We start from the raw sequence: 25,095 nt of genomic DNA, 5'->3' as shown, positions 1-25,095 counted from the left end.
GCAACAACAACTATGCGCGACACAACAACAACTACTGATGCAACAACATCTTTTGATTCCACAACCACCACTCTAATGTCAACCACTGATGCGTCAACCACATCTCTGTCTGACACTACTACAACTACTGATGCAACAAGTTTGACTTCCACAACCACCCCTTCAGCATCTACGACTGTAGCAACAACATCAACAAAAATAGACGAATCAACCACAACTTTGTTTGAACCCACAACAGCAACTGATGCATCCACAATCTTGGCTTCCACAACCACACCTCTGACATCGACAACTATAGCACCAGTATCAACAACTGATGCAGCAACCACAACTCTGTCTGACACCACTACAACTACTCATGCAACAACATCTTTTGATTCCACAACCACCACTCTAATGTCAACCACTGACTCATCATCTACAACACTGTCTGACACAACTACAACTACTGATGCTTCAACAACTTTTGATTCCACAACCACCCATGTATTGTCAACCACTGAAGCATCAACCACATCTCTGTCTGACACTACTACAACTACTGATGCAACAAGTTTGACTTCCACAACAACCCCTTCAGCATCTACGACTGTAGCAACAACATCAACGAAAATAGACGAATCAACCACAACTTTGTCTGAACCCACAACAGCAACTGATGCATCCACAATCTTGGCTTCCACAACCACACCTCTGACATCGACAACTATAGCACCAGTATCAACAACTGATGCAGCAACCACAACTCTGTCTGGAACCACTACAACTACTGATGCAACAACATCTTTTGATTCCACAACCACCACTCTAATGTCAATCAGTGACGCATCAACTACAACTCTGTCTGACACAACTACAACTACTGATGCAAAAACATCCTTTGATTCCACAAGCACCCCGCTAATGTCAACCACTGATGCATCAACCACAACTCTGTCTGGCACCACTACAACTACTGATGCAACAACATCTTTTGATTCCACAACCACCACTCTAATGTCAATCAGTGACGCATCAACTACAACTCTGTCTGACACAACTACAACTACTGATGCAAAAACATCCTTTGATTCCACAAGCACCCCGCTAATGTCAACCACTGATGCATCAACCACAACTCTGTCTGGCACCACTACAATTACTGATGCAACAACATCTTTTGATTCCACAACCAGCACTATAATGTCAATCACTGACACATCAACTACAACTCTGTCTTACACAACTACAAATACAGATACAACTACAATTTTTGCTTCCACAACCACAGCTGTGAAACTGACAACTATAGGACCAGCATCAACATCTGATGCAGCAACAACAAGTATGCCTGACAACACAACAACTATTGATACAACAACAATTTTGGCTTCCTCATCTAGCAACCCAACATCCTCAAATACAGCAGCAGCATTAAAAACTGATTCAGAAACAACAACTCTCTCTGACACCACTACAACTACTGATGCTACACGTTTGACTTCCACAACTACCCCTTCAGCATCTACGACTGTAGCAACAACATCAACAAAAATAGACGAATCAACTACAACTTTGTCTGAACCCACAACTGCAGCTGATGCAACTACAACCTTGGCTTCCACAACCACATCTCTGACATCGACAACTATAGCACCAGTATCAACAACTGATGCAGCAACCTCATCAACAAAAATAGACGAATCAACTACAACTTTGTCTGAACACACAACAGCAACTGATGCAACCACAATCTTGGCTTCCACAACCACATCTCTGACATCGACAACTATAACACCAGTATCAACAACTGATAAAGCAACCACAACTCTGTCTGACACCACATCAACAACTAATGCAACCACAATCTTGGCTTCCACAACCACACCTCTGACATCGACAACTATAGCACCAGTATCAACAACTGATACAGCAACAACAACTATGCATGATGCCACAACAACTATTGATACAACAACAATATTGGCTTCCACATCGGGCGCCCCAACATCCTCAACTACAGCAACAGCGTCAACAACAACTGATTCAGAAACAACAACTCTGTCTGACACCACTACAACTACTGATGCTATACGTTTGACTTCCACAACTACCCCTTCAGCATCTACGACTGTAGCAACAACATCAACAAAAATAGACGAATCAACTACAACTTTGTCTGAACCCACAACTGCAACTGATGCAACCACAATCTTGGCTTCCACAACCACATCTCTGACATCGACAACTATAGCACCAGTATCAACAACTGATGCAGCAACCACATCAACAAAAATAGACGAATCAACTACAACTTTGTCTGATCACACAACAGCAACTTATGCAACCACAATCTTGTCATCCACATCCACACCTCTGACATCGACAACTATAGCACCAGTATCAACAACTGATAAAGCAACCACAACTCTGTCTGGAACCACTACAACTAATGATGCAACAACATCTTTTGATTCCACAACCACCGCGCTAATGTCAACAACTGATGCATCAACCAAAATTCTGTCTGACACCACAACAACTACTGATGCTACAAGAAGTTTTGATTCCACAAGCACCCCTCTAATGTCAACCACTGATGCATCAACTAAATCTCTGTTTGACACAACTACAACTACTGATGCAACAAGTTTGACTTCCACAACCACCCCTTCAACATCTACGACTGTAGCAACAACATCAACAAAAATACACAAATCAACCACAACATTGTCTGAACCCACAACAGCAAATGATGCAACCTCAGTTTTGGCTTTTACAACCACCTTTCCAACATCCTCAACTGTTGAACCAACATCAACAACATCTGATGCAGCAACCACTACTCTGTCTGACACCACATCAACAACTGATGCAACCACAATCTTGGCTTCCACAACCACACCTCTGACATCGACAATTATAGCACCAGTATCAACAACTGATAGAGCAACAACAACTATGCATGACGCCACAACAACTATTGATATAACAACAATTTTGGCTTCCACATCCAGCGCCCCAACATCCTCAACTACAGCAACAGCGTCAACAACAACTGATTCATCAACTACAACTCTGTCTGACACAACTACAACTACTGATGCAACAACATCTTTTGATTCCACAAGCACCCCGCTAATGTCAACCAGTGATGCATTAACCACAACTCTGTCTGGCACCACAACAGCAACTGATGCAACCACAATCTTGGCTTCCACAACCGCACCTCTGACATCGACAACTATAGCACCAGTATCAACCACTGACACATCAACTACAACTCTGTCTGACACAACTACAAATACAGATACAACTACAATTTTTGCTTCCACAAACACAGCTGTGAAACTGACAACTATAGCACCAGCATCAACATCTGATGCGGCAACAACAAGTATGCCTGACACCAAAACAACTATTTATACAACAACAATTTTTGCTTCCTCATCTAGCAACCCAACATCGTCAACTACAGCAGCAGCGTCAACAACAACTGATGCACAAACAACAACTCTGTCTGACACCACAACTACCGATGCTACAAGTTTGACTTCCACAAGCACCTCTTCAGCATCTACGACTGTAGCAACAACATCAACAAAAATAGACGAATCAACTACAACTTTATCTGAAACCACAACAGCAACTGATGCAACCACAATCTTGACTTCCACAACCACACCTCTGACATTGACAACTATAGCACCAGTATCAACAACTGATGCAGCAACCACAACTCTGTCTGGCACCACTACAACTACTGATACAACAACATCTTTTGATTCCACATCCACCACTCTAATGTCAACCAGTGATGCATCAACTACAACTCTGTCTGGCACCACTATAACTACTGATGCAACAACATCTTTAGATTCCACAAGCACCCTGCTAATGTCAACAACTGATGCATCAACCACAACTCTGTCTGACACCACAACAACTACTGATGCTACAACCTTTGATTCCACAACCACCCATCTAATGTCAACCACTGATGCATCAACAACATCTCTGTCTGACACCACAAAAACTACTGATGCAACAAGTTTGACTTCCACAACCACCCCTTCAGCATCTACGACTCTAGCAACAACATCAACAAAAATAGACGAATCAACCACAACTTTGTCTAAACCCACAACAGCAAATAATGCGACCGCAGTTTTGGCTTTAACAACCACCTTTCCAACATCCTCAATTGTTGAACCAACATCAACAACATCTGATTCAGCAACCACAACTCTGTCTGGCACCACAACAACTACTGTTGTAACAACATCTTTTGATTCCACAACCACCACTCAAATGTCAACCACTGATGCATCAACCACAACTCTGTCTGACACCACAACAACCACTGATGCAACTACAATTTTGGCTTCCACAACCACAGCTCTGAAACTGACAAGTATAGCACCAGCATCAACAACTATGCCTGACACCACAACAACTATTGATACAACAACAATTTTGGCTTCCACATCCAGCTACCAAACATCCTCAACTAAAGCAGCAGCATCAACAACAATTGATGCAGAAACAACCAGTCTGTCTGACACCACTACAACTACTGAAGCTAGAACAACTTTGGATTCCACAAGCACCCCGCTAATGTATACAACTGATGCATCAACCACAACTCTGTCTGAAACCACTCCAACTACTGATGCTACAACAACTTTGGATTCCACAACCACCCATCTAATGTCAACCACTGATGCGTCAACCACATCTCTGTCTGACACCACAACATCTACTGATGCAACAAGTTTGACTTCCACAACCACTCCTTCAGCATCTACTACTCTAGCAACAACATCAACAAAAATAGATGAATCAACCACAACTTTGTCTGAACCCACAACAGCAAATCATGAGACCTCAGTTTTGGCTTTCACAACCACCTTCCCAACTGTTGAAGCAACATCAACAACATATGATGCAGCAACCACCACTCTGTCTGGCACCACAACAACTACTGTTGTAACAACGTCTTTTGATTCCACAACCACCACTCTAATATCAACCACTGACGCAACAACTACAACTGTGTCTGACACCACAATAACCACTGATGCAACTACAATTTTGGCTTCCACAACCACAGCTCTGAAACTGACAACTATAGCACCAGCATCAACATCTGATGCAGCAACAACAACTATGCCTGGCACCACAACAACTATAGATACAACAACAATTTTGGCTTCCACATCTAGCAACCCAACATCCTCAACTACAACAGCAGCATCAACAACAACTAATGCAGAAACAACAAGTCTGTCTGACACCACTACAAGTACTGATGCTAGAACATCTTTCTATTCCACAACCACCCATCTATTGTCAACCACTGATGCGTCTACCACATCTCTGTCTGACACCACAACAACTACTGATGCAACAAGTTTGACTTCCACAACCACCCCTTCAGCATCTACGACTGTTGCAACAACATCAACAAAAATAGACGAATCAACCAAAACTTTGTCTGAACCCACAACAGCAAATGACGCAGTTTTGGCTTTCACAACCACTTTTCCAACATCCTCAACTGTTGAACCAACATCAACAACATCTGATGCAGCAACCACAACTCTGTCTGACACCACATCAAGAACTGATGCAACCACAATCTTGGCTTCCACAACCATACAACTGACATCGACTACTATAGCTCCAGCATCAACCACTGATGCATCAACCACAACTCTGTCTGACACCACAACCACCACTGATGCAACTACAATTTTAGCTTCCACAACCACAGCTCTGAAACTGACAACTATAGCACCAGCATCAACATCTGATGAAGCAACAACAACTATGCCTGACACCACAACAACTATTGATACAACAACAATTTTGGCTTCCACATCCAGCAACCCAACATCCTCAACTACAGCAGCAGCATCAACAACAACGGATGCAGAAACAACAAGTCTGTCTGACACCACTACAACTACTGATCATAGAGCATCTTTTGATTCCACAACCATCAATCTATTGTCAACCACTGATGCGTCAACCATATCTCTGTCTGACACCACAACAACTACGGATGCAACAAGTCTGACTTCCACAACCACCCATTCAGCATCTATGACTGTAGCAACAACATCAACAAAAATAGATGAATCAACCACAACTTTGTCTGAACCCACAACCAGAAATGATGCAACCTCAGTTTTGGCTTTCACAACCACTTTTCCAACATCCTCAACTGTTGAACCAACATCAACAACATCTGATGCAGCAACTACAACTTTGTCTGACACCACATCAACAACTGATGCAACCACAGTCTTGGCTTCCACAGACACATCACTGATATCGACTACTATAGCACCAGTATCAACCACTGACCCAGCAACTGCAACTCTGTCTGACACATCTACAACTACTGTTGCAACAACATCTTTTGATTCCACAACCAACACTCTAATATCAACCACTGACGCATCAACTACAACTCTGTCTGACACAACTACAACTACTGAAGAAACAACATCTTTTGATTCCACAAGCACCCCAATAATGTCAACCACTGATGCATCAACCACAACTCTGCCTGACATAACAAAACCCACTGATGCAACTACAATTTTGGCTTCCACAACCACACCTCTGACATTGACAACTATATCACCAGCATCAACTATACCCAACATCACAAAATCTATTTACACAACAACAATATTGGCTTCTACAACCAGCACCCCAACAACTTCAACTACAACAGCAGATTCCACAACCACCCATCTAAGTTCAACAACTGATGAATCAACCACATCTCTGTCTGACACCACAAGAACTACTCATGCAACAAGTTTGACTTCTACAACCACCCCTTCAGCATCTTCGTCTGTAGCAACAACCTCAACAAAAATGTATGAATCAACCACAACTCTGTCTGACACCACAACAACAAATGATGGATCCTCAATTTTGGCTTCCACAACAATTTTCCCAACATTCTCAACTGTTGAACCAACGTCAAGAACATCTGATGCAGCAACCACAACTCTGTCTGACACCACAACAACAGATGCCACAACAATCTTTGCTCCTATGTCCACACCTCTGACATTGACCACTATAGCACCAGAATCAACAGCTGATGCAGCAACAACAACTATGCCTGACACCACTACCACTACCATTGCAACAACATCTTTTGATTCCACAACCACCCATCTAAGTTCAACCACTGATGAATCAACCACATCTCTGTCTGACACCACAACAACTACTGATGCAACAAGTTTGACTTCTACAACCACCACTACAGCATCTTCAACTGTAGCAACAACCTCAACAAAAATTTATGAATCAACTACAACTCTCTCTGACACCACTAAAACTACTCATTCATCTACAATTTTGGCTCCTACAATCACAGTTCTGACACTGACACCTATAGCACCAGCATCAACATCTGATGCAGCAACCACGGCTATGCCTGACACCACAACAAGTATTGATACAACAATGATTTTGGCTTCCACAACCATCTTTCCTGCATCCTCATCTGTTGAAACTACATCTAATTCAGCAACTGTAGCAGTAGCGACAACATCAAAAAAAATTGATGAATCAACCAGAACTTTGTCTGGCACCACAACAGCAAATAATGCAACCTCAAATTTGGCTTCCACATCCATACCTCTGACATTGACAACTATTGCACCATCATCAACAACTGATACAAAAACAACCACTCTGCCTGAAATCGCAACAACTGTTTACGCAACAACAGATTTTGCTTCCACAACTACCGCTACAAGATCCTCAACTGCTGCAACCAAAACTATGCTTGACACCACAACAGCTGCTGATGCAACAACAACTTTGGCTTCAAAAACCACCTCTACAACATCCTCAACTGTAGCACAATCACTAACAACTCATGCAACCATGACAAATATATCTGATAGCACAACTATTGATTCAACAACAACTTTGTCTTTCACAGCCACCCCTCCAACATTATCAACTGCAGTACCAACCTCAACAAGTGATGCAGCGATATCAACAATGCCTGACACCACAACAACAATTGATGCAATAACAATTTTGGATTCCACAACATCATCAACATTCTCAGCTGCATCAAAAATTTTGACCTCTGATGCAGCAACCAAAACTATGCTTGACATCACCACAGCTGCTGATGCAATAACATCTTTGGCTTCCACAACCAACCATCCAACATCCTCAACTGTAGCAACAGCATCAGCAACCACAAATGTGACAGACATTGCAACAACTATTGAAGCAACATCTATGGTTTCCACAACCCCCCCTCCAACATCCTCAACTGCAGTACCAACATCGACAACTGATGCACCAGTGTCAACCACTAATGAAGCAACAACCATTATGCCTAACACCACAAAAACTACTGATGCAACAACAATTTTGACTTCCACAACAACTCCTCCAGCATCCTCAACTGTAGAAAAAATGTTGACAACTGAAACAGCAGCAACAACCATGTCTGATACCACCAAAACTACTGATGCAGAAACAACTTCCACAGCTACCCCTCCAAAGTTAACAAGCCATCCAACGACAACAACTATGCCTGACACAGCTAAAAATATTTACGCAACAACTTTGGCTTCCATAACCACCCATCCAACATCCTCAATTGTGGCACCAATGTCAACAACAAATGTTGAATCAACCACAGGTATGCTTGATACCACAGCAACTACTGGTGTGACAACAACTTTGGCTTCTACAGCCACTCCTCCAGAATCCTCTACAATCAATCCTGCCACAATTGCTGTGGGTGAATCCAAAACAACACTTCCAATGACAGCTGCTGTTAAAACTAATACGACTTTGGTTTCTGAAACAATTCTGACTACAAGTCATCCAAAAACCATTATTGTGCCTGAAGATACAACACTTCCAACAACAACTACAGGTACAGCTTTGGCTAACACAACCACAATATTTTCAACTACAGGCCCAACCACTTTAACTGATGTATCATCTACAACTATGCCTGACACCACAACAGCTATTGGTGTTACAACAACATCTTTGGCTATCCCAAGCATCCCTCCAGTATCCTCAACTGTAGCATCAATGTTGACAACTGATTCAGCAACCACAACTATGCCTGAAACTACAAATACAACTTTATCTGAAACCGCAACAATACTTTCAGTAACAACAGTTAATGCAACAATAACAACTTTGGCTGCCCAAAGTACCCCTCCAGCATTCTCATCTGTAACACCAACAACTAATGCAACAACAACAACTATGCCTGAAACAACAACAGTCCTACCAACAACACCTATTGGTGCAACAACAACTTTGACTACAACAAGCAACCCTCAAACATCATCACATCTAAAACAACTGTTGACATCTGATGCAGAAACCACAGCTGTGCCTAAAACAACAGTTCTGGAAACAACAATTTTGTTTAACTTAAGCACCCCTGCAAAATATTCAGTTGCAGCACCAATGTTGACAACTGATGGAGCAACCACAACTATTGGTGCAAGAACAACAAATATTGCCAACTCAAGCATCCCTCAGTCATTCTCATCTTCAGCACCCTTATCGACTCCTGATTTAACAACCACCACTATGTTTGAAACAACAACAGTACGTCCAGTAACAACTACTGGTGTAACAACTTTGGCTGGCACAAATAAACTTCCAGCAGCAACTATAGGTGAGACAACTATAATCTTGGGTCTCATTCTCAACTATCACACTAAACATCATAACTCATCCAGAAACTATAACTATGCCTGAAATTAATACAAGTATTGGTGAACGAACTAAAAAGATTTAACCCCATAAACACCACAACCCCTCCAACTCTGGTGGAGGAGTCCGTGACAACATCATCCATGAATATTCATCCAACAAGCACAATTGCTGAGATAAAAATTACTACCTTTGGTGCATTAAATACAGATATAACTTATTCAACAACCACACCTTATTCTAAAATCACAACAACTAGTAGTGAAACAATTACAACATGAATGTCCTCTTCAACATTAGTTGGAAGACCTATCTATTTGATATATTTATGATATTATGATAATAATTAATTTACTTTATGCATTCTTCTTTTCCTTAAATATATCTCCTAAAATATTGTTTTTGCACTGCAGGCTTAACAACTCCTGCTCCAACATGGAATAAAACAACTCTGAAACCTGTACAACCACCAGATGTGTAAGAACACAATTTTAAGAATAAATTGTATTGTGTAAATTGTTGTATTGTGTAATCTTATTTATTATCTCACTCAGCATTGTAACTCTTTAATTTCTTTTTCAGGATTGGGAGGGTGATTATTTACATTCGGCTCATATTTATTACACGGGGCCCTGTACCAAGTGCTGAAAAAATATTACAATTGGCAAACTCTCTGCTGGCCGAACGTTTCAGAATTAAACGAGAACTGAGGGCACAAAGCTTAAGTACCCCTGTGAGCTTTGTGAATGTCACTTACACAAGTGAGTTTTCTCTTCTCTGTTCAGTCACCAGTAAACAAATTTCAATACTGCAGTAAAAAGATGTATGCACACACAATATCAGCTAAGATGTATTATTATTATTAATTCATGTTTTTTTTTTTTTTAAGAACTTTCTGATACGTCATATGCCCTGAATTTTGGATTTGAAATCAACAATGTTACCATGTCTCAGAAATTTGATCTCAGGGACACCACATATAAATTAATTCAGGACTCTATCAATAAATTGGTAAGTCTGAAAAAAATTTGTATTTAAAATGCTTATATTATTAAGTTTTGGGTTAAGCTCAACTATTAAGCCCAAATTCTATCACCTTTAATTTTTAATATAAAATTGTTTCATTGCTGACCTGTTTAGCTGAACGAGATGCTAACTGAGCCCACAGCCACTCCATTTGTGTTCAAAGATACCAATTTCACGTAAGATTTAAACATTTATTAGAATAGAAATAAATCAGTTGATTCAAAGATATCTAGTTTATATGTGCTTAGATCATATGTAAAGGAAGAAGCACATTGAGATCTTTCTGAAGGGTTCATTTGCATCATTGTATATTTTTATTTCTCCCCAGGGGTAATTCCACCACTATTCAGGCTGATGTACAGTATGTTTTCTCAGAAAGCGACTTCCAGAAACCCAGTGCCTTTCTCAATGCACTTATTGTGGTTAATAGTGGTATGTACTTCTGCATAGAAACATTGTTGTTAACTTTATAGTTATTTGAGATTTTGTTTTAAGTCTTAATTATTTTACACATTATCATCTACAGAGACTATTACAACAACTACACCTGCTGCAACTAGAACCACCTTTTACTCCACAGTGCTGAGCACTACAGTCACAAATAACAGCACTAGTGCAGCATGGGTTGTGGCCATTATTGTACCCTGTGCTATTGCTATCATCCTCGTACCTTGCTGGATTCTCCTTTGTGTAAGTATCATAAAGATTTAGTAAGAAACATGCATATTATAACTGAAGTGATTAGTGATAACATTTGATATAAAAATGTACCCAAAACCTATCAATGTCACAAATGTTTATTCCAGTCTAACTAGGCTCTCTCTCTCTGTCCTCAGTGTTTGCTGTGTGGTTGCTGTACAGCATTGAGAAGAAGGTGGTCCAGAAGACGGTCATACAATGTACAATACACCACTCACAGCCTATTCTAGAGAGCTCAAGACACATCAGGAACATTTTCTAACACTAACTGATTACTTATTATACTAATCCAAATTGTGATGGTGGTACTTTAAAGTTTACATTTAACTTTCCATAATGATTATGATATCTTACAGCTTTTACAATACACTATTTATTTTATTGTGCCTGTATTGCTGGACAGACAGGATCTTAAATTGTGATTAATGTAATTTATTTTCAGAATTGTTTAATGGACAAAAAATGTAAGATTTCATTAGACATTATTTACATGTTATATAATATTTTTGGATTTCCAAATAATTAATTTATTTGATTTTACACATTTCATTTTAAGGGGCAATGTTGGTAATGTTAAACTTATTTATACTTCATGCACTTTAGTTCCATGTAACTCCATGAAAATCCTTGTGTGCTTTACACACAGTTGTAGATGTAAAACAGCAGCAAAACCAATCAACAGTTATTTTATCTGCATAATTTCAAATCTTGTTTTTAATGATCACTTCTGTTCTGACAAGATTGTCCTGCAGCTGCTGACAGGAAATGTTTGTTTTAGTTAGGCATCACACAAAAAGCTTTTATTCACCTTTTAAATCATAACAACATTAATAAATGTAAGAACAAATGTATATATAACCAAATGACAATGATCTAGCAGGACCCTGCATGCATAAAAAATAAAATAAAATCCTTACACTGTTGAAAAATACACAAATTCTGTTTATTTAGATTTTTTTTCCCCACATGTATATCATATTCATCCACTATTTTTCCACACATTTCTAAATATAGAATTTGTTTGCTCACACAGCACAGAAGTCATCATACAATCTTTTAAAATTACATTTAAATGTGCATTTCAATATAATCTGACACCCATTTTTAAATTAATACTATAACTAATTTAACCCAAATCAGTCATGTCCACATAATTTGTTGAGTAGTTGTTAAATAAACGGAATACATTACAGTAAGTTGTTACTCAATGTACAACGTGTCAGTTTTTAATGCAAAATGAACCAAGACTGGGTCATAATGACATATATGTGTTCATGCATTCACATTCATAGCCTCAATACAAAACCTGTAAAAAGTTAAAAAAATGAAAATAAAAGGTGGGATATGATTTGCCCATCATAGTGCATTACAAACCTGTATCCTGATTTGAAGTAGCAGATTAAGTCTGGTGAATGACATTAATACAACAACAGACAAAACCAGAATGAGAAGCTAGATAAAAAAGTTGGTTAAGACAAATTTTAGGTTGTCTTGACCAAAACCTGAAGCCTGAAAGTTTGAAAAAGTTGTAAAAGCTTAAAATTTGAAGCAGTTTTGAAGTTTGAAAGTTTAGATAAAGAGAGCTGCTGAAAAATAAATGAATGAATAAATAAATAAAAACAATCACAGAAAACATTACAAATCATCAACCATTAACCATTACAACCATTAAAAGGTTAGTGTATTTTGGAACAAATTCCATTAGGATTATGTGGTTTTAACAAGCCACAAATAGAAGGCAACACATTACCATGAGAACCACAGGGAACATTACAGTTTCCGTTAAAAACATTACAAATTCTGTGATGGTTGCTATTGTTTTTCAGCAGGGAGAGAAACATAGATAGGCTTCGATGGAAATTATCAGATGATAGAAAGATTGAATTATTCATGCCTGATGGACTAATTGTTAATGCTTCTTTTGTGAAAATTCATGAAGGGATAATAGTTAATCAAATTTGCAAGGCAGGCTCTGTTTGAGGAACAGGGAGTGAATACCCTATTAAGGAAGGAGGCCATCGAGATTTCATATCTCATATCAGGTCCGACTGGTTTGTCACGATAGATCTTAAAGACGCATATACTGTACTTCCATGTCTCCATCCAGTGTTGGGGTAGTTACTCAAAAAATGTAATTAGTTACAAGTTACTAGTTACTTCTGTAAATTGTAATGAGATTACTTTACTAGTTACTGCATTTGAAAAGTAACTTCATTACTTATTACTTATTACTATTTCTTAGGGCCCTATAAAATCAGTTTTATTTTTTCTCAACTCCTTTTTAATGGTTACATTTAATTTTATTAATCAAAAATCATGTCTAATTAATTTAATTCATAACATTTATACATTTTCACAGCAATTTATTAAAAGTTTAACAAAAATTACATGTTTAGGGCCCTATGAAATGTTTTATTTTTTCTTCACCATATGTTTTATTTTTTTAGCATGTGTAATTATTTAAACGCATAAAAACAACTTAATTTATTACATTTTCTTAAAATAGCCTTGTGAAATGTTTTTTTTCCCCCTCAGAAATGCTGTTGTGTATTTACATTTTTCTGGTTATCAAATGAAGGAATGAAACTTTAATTTAGATTTTCTTTTAAATATAAATTGCATTTCTTTTTTCTTCTTGTGAGAAATATATTTTCAATCTGAGTATGAACAACAAACACAAACTATGCAGCATATACTGTAGTAAAAACAATTGCACAAATTGTCTTCAACAATACAGTGCAAAAACAGTGCAAATGATTCACAAACTACATACAAAATGAGTGAGAAATATTCACAGTGTAACAGAAAAAAAATAGTGCAACTATATTTATGAACTGTATAATTATATAATGATTTACATAGTATACATAATATAAATGATCGATCCATTGGCTGTAATCTTTCAGAATCTGTTATTTTTACCGGGACCCAATACATAAATTCCAGTGCTTTATCAGATATGTACCACTGTTTCATCCTTGTTTTTTCCATACTTTCACTATGTTAAGTAGTAGTTCAAAAGACTACTTATTAGTTTAATATGGGAGATTCTGAACCAATCTGGGCACGGGGACTAGCGTCACCAATAATTTCTGTTTGGCTCAGAGGAACGAAAGCATTGGTTTCTTCTGCCGAATCAATGGCCGCATTTCCACTGTCGGGCCAGTGCGAGCCAGGGTTTAAAAGGGGCGTGCAGGGCTAATAGCCTCGGGCAGGCACCGAGGCCAGAATAGAGCATCAAAGTCCCGCCCACAGCCCGAGAGAGCTTTGGTGCCGGAAGTAAATTTTCCATTCATTTCTCCCATTGACTTTCGGAAAAATCCGTATCTAAAGAATTTTAGAGCATGTCTGAGGATAACCAGCTATGGCTGAACTCATAAGCATATAACATATCATTTCGAGTGAAAAAATTAAGAGAAAATCCCAAAAAAGTAAAAGGTACATATTTTCATTTCGAGCGAAGGAACTACTCATCCCATAAACCACTGCGCCTCACTGAATTCGACTGAAGCCAAAACCGCGAACGATCCTTTTGATCGACTTCCAAATCTGAGGTTGCGCGAACTTTTTCCTCCAGTGAATTTTATTTTATATAGTGAATGTGCAGTAATAGCAGTTCTTTCAGTATTAATCGTGTAAATAAATAGTGTTTTATACAGGTATTGTGTATTGATTTTTATAATTATCATCGTGTATTTTATATATTGTGTGCGTGTTTGAAAGCGGTTAACGTCAGCAACATTGTGCTGTGCTTTGTATCTGACTTGCAATCACGTCAACACATGTCGTTGCCATTACACAAATGTTCAGTAAATGCACAAAAAGCCTATGCCTAGGCTAAATATTGTTTTGACAGTGGCATCATAAAATGCTTGATATGACACATACCGTATGAAGGCTACAGTAGCCTAGCTAAAGTGGACGATAATGCTATGTTACCATCCTCCCTTAACCAGACAGTTACACGAGTTCCACCAATCAGATGCATCACTGTGGGATTGTTCAGGATTGTGGGTAATGAAGTATTTATCCAAGACATTGCGAATAAAAGGCATTTATCTCAAAACAAGGTTAGTGCCCCATGAACCTTTGCCGTTTATATGAGCTACTATTATGGGTTAGTACAGCCGTAGCTGGTTTTAAGTCTACCATGTATGGTTACGTTTTTATGGCTTATACCCCAAATGTCAATGCAGAAATTGCACTGAATTTTCACTTCTGGCACCAGCTGTGGGCGGGACTGTGATGCTCTATAGCGCAGGGTTTCCACAGTCAGGGGGTGTTTCTCAATGTCAAGGAAGGATCCTCAGAAGCCAGTATTTCGGGGATGCTACGTCATCGACATCTGTCGAAGGACTGTTCCAATGTCGAGGATCCTCGGAATTTCAACCAAGGACTGAGTCCTTCGTTTGAATAATATATCATACACAGGAAAGGATGCATATGTGTATCCTTCGCGCTCTTCGTGCTCTCAAATCACCCACAATCCTATGCGCGCAGCTTTGCTATCTAACGTTAGTTCAAAAATGTCGTACGTTAACGTAGTCGGAGTGTTAACAGTTTTTATTTACGTTACCAAAAATTTGTTATAACTGTAGTAAATATAAGTAAAGTTTGACGTTTAAATGCCAGTACAAATTACTACCGTATTGATATTGTAAATTATACAAATACAAATGGTTAACTGAACCGGACCTGTCATTTAACAATTGGTTGCGTCATCGGCATTTCTTTTATAAATAACTAGTTAAGTTGTCCAAAGTAATTTAATGATACCATTCACAGTGTTATTCAAACGGACCTTTTCACTGACGTAATGACGCAATTACGTGCACTTGCTAGCCTGTTCCATTTATGTGTTCACCGTATGCTAAAGAGGAGTCTCACCTAGCCTCTGAAGGAAGTGACTTGGAAGGATCAGTCCTACCAAGGAAGTATCCTTGACATTGAGAAACGCCTAGGGCCTGAAGCTCCGCTGCGCATCACTAAAACACGCCCTTTACATGCCTCTCTGGAACAACGTCACTCACGAAACGCCTTCATTTCATCAACAAAGAGAAGTTATCAGAAAACTAAGAAATAAATCACTGAAACATGCGCGATCACACTCGAACATGATAAAAGCGGCTGTTTGTTTGCATGCTTTGGTAAATATCCAAATTCAAAGGCATCGATGTTTTACTATAGTAGAATAAGTGATACATTGATCGTAATGAATTACTTTATCAGGACTCAGAATTAATCACACAGAAATACATTTATTTTTATTTTATTTATTTATTTTCTAAAATAGCCTGCTTATTCAGTCGAGTCTGTTTCTATTTATTTGTAGCCAAAGTGTCCTATACGTCACATTTAGAATGAATGAGAATATCTTTATTTTTATAAAAGCTCCCAAACATAAAACATTATTATATTTTTATGATAGGCTACGTGGAGCTAAACTCTCGAGACGAGACTTATGACAGATAATATAAGTTACTAAATAATTACACAATTGTGATAGAGAATAAGAAGCTGACATCTGATTTCCTCAAACGGTTATATTTACCATGCTTACTATGGTAATGTTAATGTCCAGCGTGCATAGTCTTTTGCATCGTTTATAAATATTTCTGCCTTGTAAGGTGATTGTAATTCACATCCTCCTGCTGACTGAAAGTGATGCAAAAATGCTGGTGTTATAGAAATGATCCACAGTGCAGACTCTATATTTTATGAAAGCTCCCGAACAAAAATCATTATAATATTTTGATGATAGGCTATGCTACGTGGAGCTAAACTCTCGAGACAAGATGACAGATAAATATATTACTAAATAAAAGTTATAAATAAAAGTAAAAGTGGTTGCATTTAACATGTTTACTATGGTAACTTTTATTGTGCATAGTCTTTACATAGCTTATAAATATTTTATCAAGTTATTTCAATCACTCGCTGCTGACTAAGAGTGAGTTTTGATCTCAAATTATTTTAAAAAGTCTTTAATACTGGTGTTAAAGCTGTTATCTTTCTGAAATGATCTGCAGCGCAGACGCTCTAGACACGGAGAAACTCCACCTTTGTCATAACTCCTCCTCTAGCCCCAGCTGGCACGATCAAGCCCCGGAAGTGACAGTGGAAACGCGATTGGCCCTGGCACGCACTAGCACGCCCGGTTTAAGCTCGCCAGTGGAAACGCAGCTAATGTTGTCAAAATGCGATATCGTAATCACGTACACTATGGCGCATCTAAGCGCAAAGATCAATCGTTATTGGGAAACCTGGCCCAGAACTTTACACACAGGCAAACACGGCTTGTGTAACGCAGGAAAGTGCATTCCTATAGTCTAGTAAAGTAGTGTAGTTACCAATATTATTAGTGTAATGCGTTACTTTACTTCGTTACCCAAAAAAGTTATATCGTTACTGTAATCCGTTACTTTGTAACTCGTTACCCCAACACAGGAAGTTTCTGAGGTTTGCTTTTGGGGGGCGAAGCATACCAATATCGAGTACTTCCGTTCTACTTTCTGTAGACTCATTTAAAATAATGTAATCATCTTGTTTTAGCCAGTTTTCTGTCAAACACAGCACATGTACATTATATTCAGTGTTTATATCACTTACAAATAGTGCTTTCATAGAAAGGGACACAATATTCAATAAGCCAAGCTTTATTATTTGTTTATCCGTATTACATCTGTCTTTTATTTGTTGAATATCAATTAATTTGTTACTCTTAAATTGGTTTGGAAGTTTTTTATTTTATTTTCTAGTTTAGTGAACAGACACTATAGTGTGTCTCTATCTAGGTGAAAGATTCATGTGCTGAGAATTAACTGATTTGGTTAAATGTGTGATGATTGGGTGAAGGAGAAGCTGGAAACATTGCGAGTATGAACCATTTAATGAAAAACAAAGCTGAAAACATCTCTATGTTTGTAAGGACTACACAGTCCTTATAAACTGTGTTATTCCTCTTAACACAGAAGTTTGTTGAAACCTTTTACACACTAATGCAGAGTTCATGCTGCACGATTTTAGCCGGGAGACGGGAGCCGGGAGCCGGGAGTGTGAATTAGGCTAAATCTGTGCATCCCTCAACCGTGTTCTGCTTCAGCATCTCTAAACAGTGCTGTTATTACTGACAACACCTTTTTGTGCAAACTGCATAACCATTATTACAGTTAACTATGCAAAGTGATATGGAACTGTAATGTGGTCAAGTTATCTGCCTGGAAATACATTTACCATGCGTTTCCCTGAAAATAATTGACACGTTTGTCAGCCCATCAGATTCAAGCATTCAATGGCCCCATGGTATAAAGTTACACAACTTGTGACAGATACTGTATATGTTATTTTTGGTCAAACTAAACAGAACTTGAATCTGTCAAACTTTAGATTTTGGCGGGAACAAAAGGCAAAATAAAATCTACTGAAGATAAATGACTTTAAATCTCTGAATATCTCGGCAGATGTTTAAACAACAAAAACAGCTTTACCAGCTTCAGTTACTACTAACCAAATTTATTTCTGTCAGACATCTAAAGAAGTTCTTATTGAGAATTAAAATTGAGGTTTAGATGTTGATGTTTAATTGAATGTTAAAAGAAAATGTTATAAAAAGTCATCATGATCAGTGGCACGGCACATTTATTTTTTCTAAAGGTGTTTTTATTAAATTTTCTCTGATTGATGTGTTTTTTTAAAAGTAAATTTATTATGGCAAGAACAAATATGATCAGATGTTTGTTCATTATGACATAATCATTGAGTTCTGATCAAGTTTTGAGTATATTAATTATAAGATGATAATTATAACAATAATTCGAAACTATCAGGTTATCCAACAGTGAATAATTATTTTTTATTAATAATAAAAAATACTTCATAGAGTTTTGAGCTACAACATGATTTAGAGAATAACAGACATCAAGACATTAATCCCACATTAATTTCAACAATGGTGACAATCAACAACATATTCATATAAACATCAAATCTGTACATCACAAAAATAAACAAGTCACTACAAAAATAAAAGCTGGTGACTTCAAATGAAATATTCAATGAAACATCAGCAACTGAACCTCTGTTAATTCTAAATTAGAACTCCTGTATATGTCTGACAGAAATAAAATTAGTCAGTGCATTTTCCAAAAGCAACTATGGTAGCAAGTTCCGTCGTTTCCAACAGAGTTTTGTGGAACTAACGACCAGATTTAGGCAACCCTATTTATGTTCATTATGAGTGAAAAGTGGTGAATGCATAATTGGAACAAACAAACAAACAAACAAAAAAAAAAGTAAAAAAAACAAGGCATATTGTGATTGGCTTCCCACCCCACCCCAAAATAAAAACAACAAAAAAACTGCAATCTTTAAGGCTACGTCCACACAAAGCCAGAGCTTTCCCTATGTATCTTTTTTTCTCCTCGTCTCAAGAAATATCTGCGTCAACACAAAACCACAAAACCGGCACATAACAATGTAGTTACATGTCCAAGAAGACTTGGACTATGCATAAACCTTCTGCATTGGGATACAAACGAACATGGAGCAATATCTGTGTTAATGTTAGTTAATTAAAAGACAATCGTTCAGTGTTCATCTTTTGAATTCTGTTATGTGACATAGTCGTGTGTGACTAGGGGCGAGATGTGGGCTGATGACGTCATTGTTTCAGAAAAAAATACAGATTCTTTGTCCAGACGAAAACAAAAGGTCGACGTTTTCAGATTTATCCACTCTGGGACCCGCTTTCAAAAAATATTGGTTTCACTCTCCCAAAACGCTGGATCCATGTGGACAAAATGCCTATATGATACAATATTTATGCATATACAGCAAACATGTCTCCATGTGGATGGGACCTAAGCCTTTATCAATTTTTACTTTTATTTATTTCTTAATTATAGAGCTTTTTATGGGCTACCATATAAAATATATTTTTTTCCCCCATAAACACAAATTGCCCTCCACCCAGTGGTATTCTATCCAGAGTTACATATTTTAAAATTATACACAACATTTCAAAATGCCATCAAATCATAATGTGTCATCCGTCTCGTTTTATGGAGAGTTGGCTCCCCATACAGAGCTAAATGGACTGTAACAAATATCATTCCCAAGAGAAGATGGACATTCATCATCACAAGTTTCAGGATTGTGAGTATTGAGCACTGAAATCATTCTCCAAAGTTGCAGTACTGACAACAGGACTGCAGTTGCATAAAGGGTTGACTTGACTTGATAGTATAGGGAACCACCCCGAAGACAGACTACCTAACAGGCTGAACGGACCGGAGGAGAGCAAACTACTGGCAGCAGGTAACTGGGAGACTGGGCAGAAATCCAGGTAAGTCACATGACAGGAAACTACTTGACAATACAGGGTTGGATTCAATTAGATTGCACATTGGTGGGTTTTTGTTAAATGTGAGCCAAAATCATCACAATTAAAAAGAACAAAAGACTTGAACTACTTCAGTCTGTGTGCATTGAATTTATTTAATACACAAGTTTCACAATTTGAGTTGAATTACTGAAATAAATCAACTTTTCCATGACATTATAATTTACTGAGATGCACCTGTACAGTATGTATTGCTATGAAACTTTTATTGCTTTACATCGAAACTTTCTAAATAATTGTGTGCACTTATATTTTCAGTTCCATTCATTTGTTTCGCTGGAACAGTTTTTTATAGGAACTGAATATTACACAACACTCGTCTACACAAGAAGGCAAGTCCATTCTTTGAATTCTTGGAATTGTGAAACAATCCAAGAAAGTTATCACCTGCCCATCAAAGTAAAGTTGAAACGTTTCTGTTTACTTTTCCGTTTTTTTTTCTTTTTCTTTTTTTAAATAGGACCTACATAAACATTCTCCTGGCATACTCCATTCAGAGTAAATAATTTGTTGAATGAAATCTAAATCATAGTCTCTATATTTCACCAATATACGAAAAAATTATAGATTTTAGTTTGTATGGAGTTTGTCCGAAGATATAGCCTATTTGCTAATTTGCTTTCTTTTATTAAAAAAGTTTGTTTTTGTTGTTTGTTTCTAACAAATTCTTTGCTATTTGAAAGTCGTTTTTCTGCTGAAATTTCTGCTAAAAGTAAGCATTTGTTTCTGTTATAATGTTGTTTATATATGGTAGATATGTAATATCTTTATCCCGAAACCTCTGTGAATGTACTATCCAATAAAAAGTTCAGTGTACAAATAGGTTTCAAAACAGGTTTATCACAAAAGTAGTTACGATTAGGCCTATTTGGTATTATCAAGCCTGAGTGACGACTTGTGGTGGTTAACTAACTAACAGGGGCGTGTCTAAAGCATTTTAAATGGTGTGTGTGTGTGTGTGTGTGTGTGTGTGTGTGTGTGTTTGTGTGTGTGTTTTTGTGTCATATAAGGACACAACTCTGTATAATGACATGGGTATGAAACAGGTATTACAAGGAGAGGGTGACTTATGAGGACATAACCCATGTTCCCATTTTTCAAAACTCTCATAAATCAAAGAATACAGTGTTTTTTTGAGAAAGTAAAAATGCACAAAATTTCCTGTGAGGGTTAGGGTTAGGTGTAGGGCTGACTTCCAGTCAATAAGAGAGGACGGTTAAACACAGTGTTTTTTTCTCTCTGCTATTTGTATTTAGTTAACTTTATCCATTATATTTTTTACTTTTAATCCATTATTGATAGATTTATAGTTCTATTAATTTACCAGATATACACTATGTGATTATTAAAATGCAGACAAAACAGTGGAGCATCCTGAGAATTATGTTCTGAATTATTATTATTGTTTTTTTTAATGCTAGGACAATAGTAGTGAAAGTGGCAGGAAGGGAAGCCGGGACATAATCTTACTTTGACCAAAGTAATATAGGGCCTATATTGTACAGTGCTTGAAGCAATGCAGTAGCTCTGTCATCAGTTCTTTATTTTATACCTTAGTTTTTTGACCTGGTTGTTCTTTGTCTCCAACGCACCTATCCATTGCCAGTTTATATTATACCTTAAAAATAAATCATCCCAATTTTCAGCAACTAGTCATTAAAAAAAATAGTAAAGAGTGGACACTGTTTATTCAGGGATTTATTTATTTTTGTAATGAATCTCATTGTCAGCTGATAATAATCAAGATCTAAGGCGATCACTGTTGATTCATAGCTTATTCTTTACCTGCTCACCAGCATTCATAGAATTCAATTACAAAACCATGAAACCTGGTCAGACTGATTCAAAAAGAAAGAAAATAAATAAAAATAATAATAAGCAAAATAACATATCTTTACTCCACCTTCACTTAATTTCTGAGCCAATTACTTAGTTTTATTTATTTAAATAATACAGTCAATAACATGACTATACCATTCATTAATAAACAGTTAATGAAGACTGTAATGAAGAGTTTTCAGTATAATTTTTTTTTCAGAAGTTATTAGACCATAATGGTAAAATGGATTACTGTGAATATTAAATAGTAAAACATGCGCACTGAATAATTAGTCAGAAGCAATTAATTTCCTGAACATAAGTCATGTAACAAAGTAACTGTTATAGTGGAAATCAGTAATATAATGTCAATTTGAACATAATTCAAAATTCACACAAGATAAGGCATTACAGGGATGGGTGTGTTTGCCAACACATACAATTAAAAATATGTTTGTTTAATAATTAGTTATAATGTATTAAACATGAGCATATATCAAAAAACAACAGTGAATCTGTAATTCTACATTTGCCAAAATTATATAAAATTTGAAATCGGCAGATTATCTAGCTTTTACTGATATATATTATTTATAATTATTTTTATTTTTTTTACCAAGTTGCCACAAGATGCTGTACAAACAGAAAGGATGTGATTAAAAATTACAGATGATTATTTATTAGTAATTCAAATTAAATTTTTTATCTCGCTTTAAACAACTAAACTTAAATAGGGGTTTGCGTTACAAGTCAGTTGAGATACACGCTGTTGTATTGTTTGATAGCTGCATAGGCTAAATTAGGATTTTAGTGATTGTTCATTTTGAATAACCTCAAAAGTTGTCTACGTAAGTTACTGTGCTGTTGTTAGTTTGTGCATTGCTGAACATTTCAAGACACACCCTATACCAGTATAACAATAAATCACGAGGGCAATCACATATTTATGTGATAGACGTTCTTGCACATGCATCAAAGAGATTTCGAAACATTGAGGTTCACACCCAAAATCTATTATTATAAGAAAGAATGCTGAGATTAGTTTGTGGCTAAGCATTTTTCTGTGCAATTTTTTCAGTATCATCTTGCGCACATAATTATTAAATCAATACTTTTAATTTTATATTACTTCTTATCCTAAAATGAAATTGACTGGAAAACATATTATCAAATTCAAAATTGATTCAATTGAACATTTGGTGAATTTCATGTCACCAAATTTCACTTTCTGTCTACTGTCAAATCCACAAAAGATGATAAGTTTGGGCAGAGAAGGTTTTCAGTTGGCAGAAAGTGGAGGGGTCCTATGATAGTCTACAGTGACAAAATATTTCCTGTAGAAACAATTTTCACTCAACAATTGCAAGTAAATTTCACAAACAGTTACAAAAAATGGCAAGTAACACATTGAATAAAAGAGGTTAAACAAACAGACAAACTCTTTTTGTTGTTGTTGTTGTTTATGAAATGTTTATGGGATAATTTCTAAAAAAAAAATAAAGAAGATAGATAGGACCTTTGATTATGCAATGTATGTAGTATATAGATCAGATAATAATCAGATTTATTCTATCTATTTTATTAAGCCTTTTATAAGATTAGTTTTAGTTTACCTATTATTTCTTCATACTTTTAATTTTATTTTACATCAAAATAGGCACATCTGGTGTCCCCAAACCACCTTTTATCATCCTGACAAAAATAAATTCTTGACATTCAAGTTAGCAGTAATCAGCACTGTATTTACACCCTTAATTGTGGATAGGGAATAATACCATTATGCTTCTGTATTGTGTACTACTGGGTTCGGTCACTGAACTACACTTTTTACCACACCCTAGACGTCAACATATCTTTGATATAGTGTCGGCCAAAATTGCTCTTTTCAGTCAGTTACTTTTGAACTAAGAAGACAAATTACTCCGAGCATTGCAATACAGTTTGGTGTACATGGTTATGACTTTAAACAGCAGGAGGTAGGTGAATTATTAAACATTAAATTATCATACAACTTTTGATACTGTATTATACATGTAATATTCAATGCAACATACATGTATATGTAAAAATGTTTATATGACTTAAGTCTTAAGTCGCTGCGGTCTATAGTTTGGCAATAGCCAAACACATACTGTATGGGTTAAAATTAGTTTTTTTCTTTTATGCAAAAAATTATTAGGATATTTAGTAAAGATCATGTTTCATGAATATATATATATTGTAAATTTCCTAACGTAAATATATAAAATCTTATTTTTTTATTAGTAATTAATCATTTAGATAATTGAAAATGCCATTTTCCTCAAAATTTAGATTTTTTTTGTACCCTCAGATTCCAGAAATTCAAATAGTTGTACTTTGAGCAAATATTGTCCTATCCTAACAAACCATACATCAATGGATTTTTTATATTTATTTATTCAGCTTTC

The 25,095-nt window shown here is 36.7% G+C and overlaps 2 protein-coding genes across 2 annotated transcripts; both read left to right on the top strand.

Annotated features, from left to right (window-relative positions):
• The first annotated feature begins 1,843 nt into the window (after window positions 1-1,843).
• Window positions 1,844-3,134, top strand: LOC113109013 (mucin-5AC-like). The gene is made up of 2 exons (XM_026272486.1): window positions 1,844-3,018; window positions 3,111-3,134. Exons 1-2 carry the CDS (start codon window positions 1,924-1,926, stop codon window positions 3,132-3,134), a joined length of 1,119 nt encoding a protein of 372 aa, XP_026128271.1. The 5' UTR covers window positions 1,844-1,923.
• A 902-nt stretch (window positions 3,135-4,036) lies between these two features.
• LOC113109273 (serine-rich adhesin for platelets-like) lies at window positions 4,037-12,363 on the top strand. The gene is made up of 8 exons (XM_026272903.1): window positions 4,037-9,685; window positions 10,137-10,200; window positions 10,306-10,484; window positions 10,613-10,734; window positions 10,864-10,925; window positions 11,078-11,181; window positions 11,276-11,439; window positions 11,586-12,363. The coding sequence occupies exons 1-8, from the start codon at window positions 4,291-4,293 to the stop codon at window positions 11,676-11,678; spliced, it is 6,183 nt and encodes a 2,060-aa protein (XP_026128688.1). The 5' UTR covers window positions 4,037-4,290; the 3' UTR covers window positions 11,679-12,363.
• Window positions 12,364-25,095: the final 12,732 nt, after the last annotated feature.

Source organism: Carassius auratus, chromosome 1 (assembly GCF_003368295.1).
Source record: "Carassius auratus strain Wakin chromosome 1, ASM336829v1, whole genome shotgun sequence".
Taxonomy (NCBI): Eukaryota; Metazoa; Chordata; class Actinopteri; order Cypriniformes; family Cyprinidae; genus Carassius; species Carassius auratus.
Note: the sequence above shows the minus strand (reverse complement) of the source record. Positions and strands in the feature narration are given on the sequence as shown.